Source organism: Mirounga leonina, unplaced genomic scaffold (genome assembly GCF_011800145.1).
Source record: "Mirounga leonina isolate KUSES-001 unplaced genomic scaffold, KU_Mleo_1.0 Mir_82, whole genome shotgun sequence".
NCBI lineage: Eukaryota > Metazoa > Chordata > Mammalia > Carnivora > Phocidae > Mirounga > Mirounga leonina.
Window position 1 is genome coordinate 43,606,077 of NW_023270825.1, and position 14,075 is coordinate 43,620,151.

Consider the following 14,075-nt stretch of genomic DNA (forward strand, 5'->3'; position numbering starts at 1 on the left):
TTCTCTCTCTGACCCTCTCCCCTCTCATGCTGTTTCTCTCTCGCTCACTCTCTAAAAAATAAATAAAATCTTTAAAAAAAAAAAAAAACTCACTCTCTTTCTCCCCACCACTCACTCTCCTTCTTTCTCTCTCTCTCTTTCAAATAAATAAATAAATCTTAAAAAGTTGTGTCATATTTTTATTTTCTTACTTTAGGAAATCCTTAGAATTGAAGATATATTAAATGAATGTGTTTTTATGTATCCAGTATCAGCTCTATGGATGACCCTACACTAACTGTTAAAGGGGAAGCAAAAATAGCTCATCTGGTATTGCCCCTGAAGGAACCTGTGATAGCAGGGACCAGACACGAAGTTCCTGAGAAGAGGAGCATATGGAGTTTTGTGTGGTCGGAAGGGAGGCAGATGTTTCTGGTAGAGAGACTTGAAAACACAGATAACTATGGAGGAGGTAACTTTTGAGCTGAACCTAGAAGGAAATTCATTTTGAGGATTTTTTAAAAAAAAATTTAGATTTTTATTTTTTACGTACTCTCTACACCCAACTCAGGGCTCAAACTCTCAACCCTGAGGTCAAGAGATGTATTCTTCACTAACTGAGCCAGCCAGGCACCCCAAATGTTTTGTTGTTGTTGTTTATTTATTTATCTTTAAAGATTTTTATTTATTTCAGAGAGAGAGTAAGCAAGAGAGAGAGAGAGCACAAGGAGGGGAGGAGCAGAGGGAGAGGGAGAAGCAGACTCCCTGCTGAGCAGGGAGCCCAATGCAGGGCTCGATTCCAGGACTCCAGGACCATGACCTGAGCTGAAGGCAGATGCTTAACTGATTGAGCCTCCCAGGCACCCCTGTTGTTGTTTAAACAGAAATTGTCCATGCTGGTTTAGAGAAGACTACAGTCTAAGTGTTCTGGATTAAAAAGAATATGCTAATATTCATAGTTGTTGGTACCATAGAGTTAAAATTAAATGAAACTTCTAAAGCAATTTATTGTCAGTTTTTTAAAGGTCAGCATAGAAGGCATTAGAGTTGGCTCCTCTCTCTGATGTTTTAAAAGTCCATTCTGGGCAGTCAGCCCTTCTGTGAACTTTACCTGAATGCATGTTGCTAGTTGGTCTATTTGGTCTCATTGGTCTAGTCTTTATAATCTGGTTGTCTGTTTTATCTGTGATTCTTCCTTCTGATTAATCTCTGATTTTGCTTACTTGTGCTCCAAGTCCTGACTCTTGTACTTCTCGAGTATCTCTAGACTGTCTTATCTTCTCTTGCTGACTCTTTGTCATCTCTAACCAGAAGTACAGTGACTTCCATTTCTTGCTACCTAGCTTGTGCTGCTCCAGTCTGTTAGTGCCACTGTGATTTTTACTAAAATTGAATAGCTTTTTTTTTTTAAAGATTTTATTTATTTATTTGAGAGAGAGAGAGAGAGAGCACATGAGAGGGGGGAGGGTCAGAGGGAGAAGCAGGCTCCCTGCCGAGCAGGGAGCCCGATGCGGGACTCGATCCAGGGACTCCAGGATCATGACCTGAGCCGAAGGCAGTCGCTTAACCAACTGAGCCACCCAGGCGCCCCGTAAAACTGAATAGTTTTTATCCTTCTGAAAATACTTGCCTGATTTTTTTCTTGTTTTTCATCACCATGGTGGTGAGGTTTTGTTGTGTTCCATTCTCTTGACTGCATTTTTTTCCCCTTTCTGTTCCATCACTGTTGCCCTCAGAAGGGGCAGTGTAGTATCTTAGTTTAGTGCATAGTCTATCTTGAAAAATCACGCTGCCTCATTCCCATACTGGAGCTGGAGATCAAGGCAGACATTCTGCCTGAGGCTTGTTTTTCCAAAATATTTGGCCCTTGTTATCTGTTCTCTTCCTCTAATTTTTTTTCACGATCTTTTTTTTTTTATTATTATTTTGGTTGCTAACCATGAGGATCCCCACCCACTACCCATTTATCAATAGCTATTGCTTCTCTAGAGTTCTGTGAATAAGAAACCAGATTTAGATGAGGACACTGGCTATTGCTGAGTTCTGCGTTGCATTTTTTTTGAGGTCCAGTTGGTCCAAATGCTGTTTCAAGTGAAGAGCTTTGCCAAGAACATATGGCGTTTGCTATGAGGTATGATATGTTTTATGTACATAGATGAGTATTTATTTTTCTAAGTAGGAATCAGAACTCATTTCAACAGGGCCATTGACAAATGTCCCAAACAAGGAAACTCTCCCTAAAATAGCTGAAAACACAATTATATCTATTGTTTGGTAAGCTGTTCATGAGCAGCGATGAAGGTGTTAGGTGTTAGAGTTCAACTGAGAGTGGGGACTTTGCCAAAGAGCTAACTGACCACCCCTTCAAATTATAAGTGCTTCTGTTAACGCACAGGCAATCACGGAGGTGCCCCTGGTTGCCACCAGAAACAGTTTGGCTTTCAGCAGCAGATTAGCTTACAGCCTCCAGCCTCTAGAGCCTTTGCTCTGCCTCGGTGGAGGTCATGCTTATCCCACACGTTTTTTTCTTTCATTTTAATATCCATTTCTTCCTATTCCTCCACCACCACTATAAACTGAGCTTTTTGAGGGTAGGGCTCTTTACAAGTGAAGTACTTTATAAAAGAGGTAAGTGTTTCAGCTTTATAGTTAGTGTGTTAGAAACTTTGTTCACTGATATAATCCTTAGGTCCATTTGGTGTTTCTTAAACGATTTTAGTATGTCAGCAAACTCCTCCTGGAATAATGGGAAGAACAACTAGTCTGGACTAGTTACAGCATCCCCACTAACTAATTTATGACCCTAGACAAGTTCCTTTCAAGGCTTTCTCGATCTGGTCTAGAAGGAGTGGCAGTTGGACTAGGAGAGGAATTGTCCCACCTGCATCTCTGTACTATGGGTGTGTTTGTCAGAATTGTTTCATTGCTCGCTCTGCTGAATTCCTGCAGCTGACAGGTAAGGTTCTACCAAGGACCTCAGGCTTCTTTCATTACTAGAGGTGCTGTTTTCCTTTGAAACATTCAACCACACTGATAGTTTCTATGGTAACTCGTCCCTCTCTTTTTTTCTTGTGATGCAGATTTTTGAAAAGGTTCTTCATCTATATGCTCTTTAGGGCCTGTGGTCTTCTAACCTATAGCCCCTTTGATTAGACAAAGCCTTTATTTAAGGACTTTTTCCTCAGGAGTACTGTAGACACTTCTAGAAGAGTAAGCAGTTGCTAGTCATACTAGCGCTTGGGGTTTAGTCCGTTAATAAGGTTTCCTATCAACTGGAAGTGGAATTGTTGGATTGCTTGGTGGCACGTAATAACAAGAAAACCAATGTTCTCTGTTAGGATTGTGACATTTTATTTTATTTAAAAAAATTTTTTTAAAGGGTTTTATTTATTTATTTTAGAGAAAGAGAGCACACTTGCATGAGCAGGGGGAGGGGCAGAGGAGGAGGGAGAGGGAGAGAATCTCACACAGACTCCTTGTTGAGCTTGGAGCCCAAAACCGGGCTTGATCTCACTAGCCTGAGATCATGACCTGAGCTGAAACCAAGTGTCGATGCTTAACCAACTAAGCCACCCAGGTGCCCTGTGACATTTTATTTTACTTTTAATTTTTTTATATAAAATTTTCAAACATAAAAATGGACAAAATTGTATATGGACAGCTAACATACTTACTACCTAGATTCAGAATTAATGTTTTGCCATATTGGCATGGCCTATTTTACTGAGAACAAATCAGACATTTATTTAGAGGTGAAATGTCACCCTAGAAAGTGTATTTCTTCTTAACCACTTATACTATCTTTAGTAAAACTATTAATTTCTTTGTATCATTTAATACCTAATCTACATTCATAATAGTAGAATTAACACCTAATTCTACACCCCCAGTTGTCCCAAATGTCTTTGACTCACGATTTGTTTAAACTAGGACCCCCTCAAGATCCATACATTTGCATTTAATTGTTAGGTTTTAATCTAGAAGATTTCTTGCTACCCCCACCCCCCACCCTGTGACACTGATTTATCAGAGATTGTAAATTGTCCTATAAGATATTCCACCTTTGGGATTTGTGATTGTTTTCTTCTTGTTTTCATTTAACTTGTTTCTCTACCTCTCATATTCCTGGAACTGGGAGGTTAGGTCTAAAGACTTGATTAAATTCAGGGAAAACATTTTTAGCAAGAATGCTGTTTTCTTCATATCGTATCACACCAGGAGACATAAAATATTTGGATCTTGAAGATTTAAAGACTGTGGTTGGTTTGAAAAGTGATTCTTTACTGGTTTCCTAGGATAAACTTCTATAGAGATGTTCCCTTTTTTTTTTTTTAAGCCTTTTTATTAGTTTGAAGATTTAATGGGATTCTCCTTTCCCCTGAAACCGGTCCAGTTTCATTTCAAAAAGTAAAGGTCAAAGTGGCATTAAATTACTGAATTTTCCCTCATATAAACCAAATAAATACTTGGTAAAACAGTCTTTTGCAAACAGTGTGCACCAGCTCTGGGCTCTGGCAGCCTCTGGGTATCAGGCCGCTCTTTCAGTCTGTTCTCTTGGGCTGGCGGATAGCTTCTTTCCTTCAACCCCTATGTTTATCACTAATACTACTTTTATTTTAAAACATCAGATTTGTTCTCTTTGTTTCCTTTGCTGTCATTGGCTTTAGGCTTGTCACCTCATGGCTGACTGTGAACTATAGCAACTCCTGATTCTGGTTTCTTGCCTCTGGGCTTTCTCCCTTGAGTTCATTGTTCTTGTAGGCCAGGTTCAGATTTCCAGTGGCTGGTGATCAGCCTCTCCTGTGGAAATCAGAAGATAGGGGTCAAAATCCAGCTCTCATACTAACGGGTATGATCTTCTTTAGCAGGCACTTAATGTTTCCAAATAGAGCATCAGTTTGCTCATTTGTAAAATGGAGATAACTGTTTTTGACGAATGCTGAGTAAAGCAGGGCTTGAAAGAAGTCATGAGCAAAATGTAAAATTTAATTTGAAAAATGCTCTAAAATAGGAGGGTATTTGATTTCTGTCCAATGCATAAATCACTCAGGCAGTCCACTTTCTGTTGTTCCCTGTGTTTCTGTATTTTATTTCCTATAGTATCTCTCTTCCTTAACCCCTCTGGAAAACCTTACTTTCCTTTCCTTCCATCTATCCTTAAGGCCTGGATCAAATCTTTATGCTCGATATAGTCACATATTTTTTCCAGCCCATAATTTTTCCTTTATGTAAACTATTGCTTCTGTAGTTTAGCTTCTAGGCATTCTCTCCATTTTGGGGGGCTGAATTAAAAAAAATCTAATATAATTAACAGACAGTGTTCCATTAGTTTCAGGAGTACAATATAGTGATTCAACAATTCTATACATTACTCAGTGCTCATCACAATAAGTGTACTTTTAATCCCCTTCACTTATTTTTTATTTCCCCAGGTCCTAAGTTTCTTGAGGTCATGGTTTGATATATTTGTGTCTAGCTCAGAAACTAGTCAGAACTTCCTATGAAAACTTGATCATGTTACTCTTGAAACTGATTTCTAGTGAGTTGGCTGTAGGATTCAACTGGTTTCTTAAATCGCTGATATTTTTCTAAGAGATATGGGTACCACTTTCTTATGTGCAGTCTTCCTTCCTTTACTTTTCCCTGGACCTCTTGGGTCTTGTCTGCCCCTGCTCTGGAAAGTTGGCTCCAGCTTCTTTGCCTTACCTCTCCCTCCAGTTACCTACCCCACCTGTCAATCTCTGTCTCTGTTCCAAGCCTCCTTTCCCAGCTGGTGTGCAGATCTCACAGTGTTCCGCAGGAATTGTCACCCTCTGACTTGGTGACTGTAGTGAGGGCTTATGGTGAAGAATTACATTGCCCACTGTTCATGCTTGCTAAATAGCAAATTAGAGCCAGTACTGGGTCCATTTTTAACCCTCATCTTCTCTCACCCCTCAAAAGCCTATGCTTATCTGGTGGTCGGAATTGTTGGGTTTTTAAAAGATATAATCCTGGGTTCACCCCCAAGCTAGTGAATCAGACTTTCTCAGGGTGACTTGAGAAGCTATATTTTCCAAAGCTCCCTATGATTGGCCATTTGTGGGAGCTACTGTTCTAAAACATCCCTTCTCCCTTAATCATTTGTCACTAATGATGGTGGCTTGCACAACCTGCTGGTACTAATTTGTCGGGTAGGATTACAGATGGTTCCATAACATCCGTCTGTTTGATAGTTCATGGCGTAAGTGAATGTAGGATGATAAGAGATGAGCCTATTAAAGGCTTCTGAAGCAAATGGATAGTTTATCAGATTGGTGTGTTCTTTCTTTAGAACTGCTGTGAACCAGACCTTGTTACCACCATCTGTTTTGTAAATTCCATTTACAGTTTAACAGCTGGATTGTGAAAGAGTTACAAAATTATCCAATTAAAAAAGTAAATTTGGCAAGTGTGCATCTTTATTTTTTTTTAATGACTCCTTGAATACACTCTTATTTCTTTCCTTAGATAGCCTTTTAAGGCTCTAATTTGTCTACCACAAATTTTCAGAGTAGTAAACTGAGACTAGATTGGGAGTCCTTAGGCTTGGAGGCTTGGATAACTTTGAGAGTTAATAATGTATAGGATTGGCAGCCTTCAGTTTTATCTATGAAAAAAAAAACTGAGTATTTTAAAACAGGTGTTTTTCCCTACCTCAGTACAGTAAGCTGCTAGCCACTGCCTTTGCACTTCTCAAAAGGTGACCGATCAGTGGGGGTGGGAGGATAATTGTGTTGTAATTTGGCATTGATTTCCAACACCCCTAGCGTTGTGCAAGCCAGGAACCTAGGAGTCCTGTTAAATTCCTTCTCTAAAACCATCCTCTTACCTGTGAGGACCCTGTAGCTCAGGTCACAATCTATACAAAGTTCAAATGAGAACATGGGTCTTTGGACTTTTAAAATTCATTTCTTCTAATTTGCCATTCTACTTTTTGAACCACTATGTGATTTTCTAAGAGCCAGTTAAGTAATGGTGTCTGGGTAGAGAAATTTTATGCACTTCCATTTTCTCATTTCAGTATTTCAGTATCTTATAAATAAACCACAACAAACGTTACTGTTGTAATGAGGAAAAACTTTTGGTTAATAAAGATAACTTCGTATGTGAAAACATGTGCCTCAACAGCAGACATTGTGTTCATGACCAGCCCAGCTAAGAGGATGGGAATAGCTCTCCAGTATTTTATTTGCTGAATAAAACATGCATATCAGTAATATTTTGAGGGCAGCCAGTACATTTATTTCAGTAGCCTTGGCTACATTTTTTTTTACAGTTTTATTGAAATATAATTGACATGCAACATTATGTAAGTTTAAGGTATACAATGAGTTGATTTGATATACTTACATATTGCAATGTGATTACCACTGTAGGTTAGCTAACACCTCCCCATCACTCAATTACTGTTTCTTTTTTGTGATGAAAACATTTAAGATTTACTTTCTTAGCAACTTTCAAGTATGTAATACAGTATTATTAACTATATTAAAAAAGTATGCATTAAAAAAAGACGGCTGTGCATTAAATCCCCAGAATTTATTCATCTTTACCTAGAAGTATGTATTCTTTGACCAACGTCTCCCCATCTCTCCCACCCTCCCAGCCCTTTGTAACCACCATTCTACCCTCTGTAAGAGTTCACAAGTGAACTAAGACTTATTTCACTTAGCATAATGCCATCAAGATCCATCCATGTTGTCTTCCCTATATTTTATTTTTTTTAAAGATTTTATTTTTAAGTAATCTCTACACCCAGTGTGGGGCTCAACCTTACAACCCTGAGATCAGAAGTTATATGCTCTACTGACTGAGCCAGCCAGGGGCCCCTTGGCTATATTTTAAGTGCTTACAAGCAACATGGGAATTTATCTCTGCCAGGGATGACAGGAATGAAAATTTCCAAAATAACCAAACTTTTACTTTTCTCTGCAACGCATTGGATCTTTCCTGCTGACAAACTTGCAGTTTATGAAATAAGTTCATGGAGCGTATCCTCTGTCTACTCCAGCAGATGGTGTGAATGGTGGTCTAAAATCATCTTAGTTTCCACCGTTATGTCAGTCTGTGGAATGTTTGAGTTCATGCTTATTTCGGCCAAGTTTTACAAATGTTAGCTCTGTCTTGTTAAGTGCAAGAAGCTGTGAGTGTTGGAAGTGCTAGTAAGAGGTGTACCATCATGATGGAAATGAAAGCAGAGATAGTGATTTTCTTCCTTTTAATTTGTTTTAACATTGCCCTTATTTGTAGGACAAATTTTTCAAATGGGGGTAGAATGCAAAATATTTTAATGCCACAGTGAGGGCAGAAGAAGCCTTTGTTTTAATTGCAGAGTGTGATCTAGGGAGGTTTTTGAAGGAGTTTGCAGCATTGTATGAAGCGGGCTCTGTCTTTCCTGTGTAATTGGCCTCTAGCACCAGACCTTCTATGCAAAGGTAACCTCAGTTTCTTGCTTTTTTTCAGGAAAAAAACCACAACACCAGCATGTGCATGAAAAACTCAATAACATTTTTTTAAATTAATGAAATGTCTCAAATATACAAGGAAAAGCACAAAGAATTAGTTTAACCAACATTCATCTAGTTTTAACAACTCTTAATATTTTGCTATAATTGCTTTTGAAAATATAGATGAAGTTTCATAGATACCTCTTTCTGATCCTCTTACCCTTCCTCCACAGAGTTAACCACTATCCTGAATTTGACCTCTACCCTCATGTCTATTTTTATACTTTTATTTCATATGTATGCCCATAAAGAACATGTAATTTTTCTTCTAGCTCATTTAAAGCATCATACTGTATGTATCTTCTATTACTTCTAATACTTGCTTTTTTTATTGGACATTGTTTCAGGAAATAATAAATTCAGTTTTGATTCACTCACTTTCACTGCTGGGCCATATTTTATTGTATGACTCTACCCAAATTGTGTAATCATTCTTCTGATGCACATTTAAATTCCTAATTTTGTTATTACCAATAATGCTGCAATGATAATTCTTCTGTTCCCTTGGCCACATGAGTTTCTTTGGAGTCCTTTCTTTGAAATCTATCTTAAGAAAGTAAACTCACAGGGTAAAGACTGACATATTAATTAGATAAAATGGAAGATCTATGTTTAATTCTGTCTCTGTGCATGGCACATAGGGCACTGTGTGGAAACTTTAAAATCTTAACCTACAATGCCTGCCTCCAAGGTTGGGAGAAATTATACACATGACAGTGGTACCAGGAGGTGTGATGAAGTAAGTACTCTGTGCTGGTAGAGGGCAGCTCTGATATTGGAGGGTTTGGGCCAGTGATTCAGACCTCTCTCCACTAAGTCAGGGTAGGCTTGTCTTTGTTAATCCATTGAGTTGATTTAATTCCAGCCAAGAGCAAAGAGGCTTTCCATGACTTTTTAGCCCTCACTCTCTGTGTTTTGCTGTCTTAGTTCTAAAATCGGTAGGCATACCCCATTCTCTTTCCTATCCCTTAGAATGGATGCACATTCAGTGTTCCAAGCCTTCTTTCATTGTCTATTAACACTGTTCTCCAGGAAGGTCCATGGGGTGTGAAATTCTGGCTTCTTCAGAGATCTCTAATTTTTGGTGCTGATCACCAAACGTCCTAGATGATGCTAATTCCTATTACCATTCATTCAAAAGAAATTCCATTAGGTAGAATTTTTCTTTTGTGGGGAATCTCTCACAGGAGAGAGATTTTGCCCCCTTTTACCTTTGCAGAAGCAGGCCCGTGTTTCTTATATTACTATGTTTGAATAGGAGCATTTTGAAGATGCGAAGATTTCGGTAGCAGCGCAAAACATTGAATACAACTTTAATACAGATGTTCTCAAAGTATGGTCCCCAGACCAGGGGCGTTAGCATCTTCTGGGAACTTGTTAGAAATGCCAATTCTCAGTCCCACCCAGACCTACTAAATCAGAAACTTTGAGACTGGGGTCCAGTGGTTTGTGTTTTAACAAGCCCACTGGGGGAGTCTGAGAAGCACACTGCTTCAGAGGGTGCTTAAATAGGAACTTGGGTTCCTGTTATGGACCTGACTTACTGTACTTTAAGGAGGGGACTAAATACTTAAGGGGTGGCTGTCCAGCAGTGTTATTTGTTGTCACTGCTTAATCATTAATGATGCGAGAAAGGTATACTTTTACATTTTTCTTTGTGTGACATTGTAATAGACAAACCTTTAACTTTTGGAGGCCCTTTCAGTTTCCTTTGTTGGTTATGACCAACAGTAGGAAATAGAAAGCCATAAATCCTTGTTTCCAGGGTTACCTTCTCGCTGCTGATAACAGGCAGGAAATTAAAACAATCTGCGATAGTGTTTTGTTCTTATTAGCCACAGATGGTAGCTTTCAGATATGTTGGAGCAAAACATAAATAAATATAGCGGGGAAACTTCATTATTGAAGAAAAATGATTTGGCTGGTCAAGTTTATAGCCTGGGTTCACTTTTATGAAATGGGATATAGGCAACATAATATTGCTCCATTACCACAAAGCATTAAGACTTATGAGGGTCACTAGTTTTTTTTTTTTTTTGGTTTAATCTCCAGTATGTAAAACATTTACATGATTTCAAAGTCAACTGTGTAACAAATTATGTTTAAAGATGTCTCACTTCTATCCATGTCTCTTCTCTCCTGCTTTCTTAGTCCTTTATGGGTTAATCATTTTTATTAGCTTCTTGATTTATTCTTCAAGTGTTTCTTTTTGAAGATAAGCATGTAAATGTGTATATGTTCATATCTCCCCCTTTCCACTTTCTTTACACAAAAGATTGCAGGTTATTCTACAGCCTTTTAAGATTATTTTAAAAAGTTTGCTCCATTAAGGGGTAACTTAAATTCAATAAAATTCACCAAATTTATGTGTACAATGTGAATTTTGACAAATACATGCGGTTGCACAGCCACCAGGATAATGAAGGTATAGACTCTTTCCATAACCCAAAAAAGTTTCATTCCACCCTTTTGCAGTCCATCCTGTCTCCCATCCCTCGGTCCCTGGTAAGCCATCTGTCTGCTCTCTCTCTTTATACTTCTATTTCCTAGAATTTCATACATAGTTTTTTGTATGTATGTATATGACTTCTTTCACTTTGTATAATTCTTTGGAGATTCAGCCATATTAGTACATGTATTAGTAGTACATGTATTCCACCTTATTGCTGAGTGGTACTCTATTGTTTATACATTCCAGTTGATGGGCATTGTCCTGTTGCCTTTTTTTTTTTTTTTACTTTTTTATTTTGAAATAATATTCGACGTACAGAATACTTACAAAGATAGTACAGAGTATCTATATACCCTTGCCCCAGTTTCCTCGCATATTAACATCTCATATGGCCTATGGTACAGTTCTCATCCCTTAAAAAATTAATATTGGTACAATACTATTGACTAAACTACTGACCTCATGTAGATTTTAGTTTTTCCATTGCATTTAGTTTTCATGTTTCTTTAGTTTCCTCTAATCCGTGACAATTCTTCAGTCTTCCCATGTCTTTTTAAAAAAGTACTTGTTGCGATATTTTGCAGAATGTCCCTCAATTTGGTGATTAGACCTCAGTTATACACGTGGGGAAGGACACTACAGAGGTGATGTGCCCTTCTCATCGAATTATACCAGGAGCTACGTGGTATCAATATGTCTTATTACTGGTAAAGTTAACCTGGATCACTTGGATAAAGTAGTGTTTTTCCAGGTTTCCTCACTGCAGTTACTATTTTTCCTTTTCTGTGGTCTCTTAGAAGGAAATTATTGCTTTTTAAATTCTGATGTGTATTCGTGTGCATGGGACACATAGTTTAGTGACTCTCTCAACCTTACTTATAATAATAGTAATAACAATAGCTACAACTCACTCCAGCTGCACACTTTTAAACACATGTGGGTTATCTCATTTAATCCTCAGGATGCCCCTGAAAAGTATAGGCACTTTTTTCATGCCCATTTTACAGCTTAGAAGATTGAGGCACAGAGTACTTTGCTGAAGGTTCAATAGCTAGTTAGTGATGGACCCAGATGCTAACTTAGCCTAACTTGAGGACCAGATTTTAACATGGGCCGTATGGTTGTTGTCAGAGCTTAGAAATGGGGATGCTCTCATTCTTTGCCAGAGAAAACAAATGGATGCTGCTTTTCAATGATTCTCTTTTGTTCTTTAAGAAATAATTTTGTTTGTTTTACTTTCAAGAATTTTTCTTATGTGACTAAAGATTTTAATGTTATGTATGACTTTAAAATCTTGGGGGAATCCAAGATATTTTGGGTAGCACTAAGGGTCTATTTTTTAGACTTCTTTCAGAAATATGACTGAAGGTTAGGGCAGAGTATTCAGAATAGAAAACTGTTTTTGGAGAAGTATTTACTTCAAGAATGACACTGAGCCTTTTCTTCCCTGGATTTTATCAGCCTCTCCAACCAGGAGTGTTGTGTTTGTCTGTGTGTATCTAAACCCTGCATATTCACTTTTGTTGACCACACTAATGACTTTTCCACTACACAATCAAATGTATCTCTGAACAGCCTGACTCAGGGGATGATAACTGTGGTTAAATGATGATTCAATATCTGTGAGCCTCTATTCTAGTAGCAGCGGGGCCACTGAAGGTCAGGCTGTGTGGGTGGACGTTTGCACTTCTTCCCTGTGACTCACTCCACAGCCTGCCTTTCTGAGGGGAGTTAACCGTAAGTGGCTGCAAACCTCAACACACCTCCTCCCCTCTGTCTCATCATACTATGTAGATGGGTATCCCCAAATCCTTGAAATCACACAGCTTGGAGTCTTGAATGTGTGTAGGCTGCCAAGACGTCCAGATATCAGTGCACTTTTTAAAAATAAAGCTTTTTTGAAAATAAAAATGAATCAAAAGCTATAAAAAAATAAAAATAAAGCTTTTTTGTTTCTAAATGTCTGTCATATGTCTGGCCATATGTACCAGAATCCAGAGGTCAAAATCCAATCTGGACAGGCATATACATAAAAATTGTAGCATTTATTTCCTTAAGGAAGAAGGCAACTGTTTAACTCTGATGCTTGTATACAGTAACTAGAAAATTTTATAAGAGTAGATTACTTAGGGGATAGATAAAATATCAAGTTTACAGGTGTCTAGATCTGACCTCAAAGTCAGATGGCTAAGGACTTCTGGCCTCAGAAGTCAGATATGGTTTTCTACACATCCATTCTAGAGAAACTGTTAGGCACAAGAAAATGTAAGGAAGAAAGTGAAAGCAGCTCATTTCCATCACCAGAAATAGCCACTCTTTTGTTTTGCATAATTTCTCCTTCTGTCACGCAGCAAACACATTTGTTTGTAATCCTGCATTTGTTATGTAATACTATATCCTAAGGACTTTTCCATCATTTAAAGAGAAAGACTTTGCTAATTTGGTGGGAGAAAAATAACTAATTTTAATTTGCATTCCCTTAATATTTTAGTTAGGATTAATGTTTTGTCTTTGTTAACTGTCAGTCTATATTTATCCATGGAGATTGTTAGTTTTTCTACCCTGTATCTTTCTATAAAATTGGAAATGTTACTAAAGCAAACCTCTGATTTCAGATGTCCTAAATGATGCTATATTTGATGAAGATCATGATGAGATGGTGATTGTGAAGGACATAGATATGTTTTCCATGTGTGAGCATCATCTAGTTCCATTTGTTGGAAAGGTAAGTTTTTCTCTGTTCCCTAGGAATTTTAAAAAGCACATTAAAATTTTAAAATTAGGATTATTATATTTAAGATCATCACCTGCTAATTCCTAATATCCCAGATATGTAGAGGTACACATAAACATTTACTCTTTATCAACCTAACTAATCTAATAGCTTGAAACTAACAAAACAAGGGGTGCCAGGGTGGCTCAGTCCGTTAAGCATCTTCCTTTGGCTCAGGTCATGATTCCGGGATCCTGGGATCAAGCCCCACATCAGGGAGCCTGCTTCTCCCTCTCCCTCTCCCTCTACACCTCCCTCTCCCTCTGCCTGCCGCTCTGCCTGCTTGTGCTCTTTCTGTCAAATGAATAAATAAAATCTAAAAAAAAAAGGGAAAGGAAAGAAA

The 14,075-nt window shown here is 38.0% G+C and overlaps 1 protein-coding gene across 2 annotated transcripts in view; it reads left to right on the forward strand.

The window, feature by feature from the left end:
* Nucleotides 1–14,075, forward strand: part of GCH1 (GTP cyclohydrolase 1) — a 47,295-nt gene that overhangs the window by 13,968 nt on the left and 19,252 nt on the right. For both annotated transcript variants that reach the window (XM_034992379.1, XM_034992378.1), the window contains exon 2: nucleotides 13,575–13,684. In XM_034992379.1, coding sequence (XP_034848270.1) covers nucleotides 13,575–13,684 — 110 coding nt within the window. The remainder of the gene's footprint in view (nucleotides 1–13,574; nucleotides 13,685–14,075) is intronic.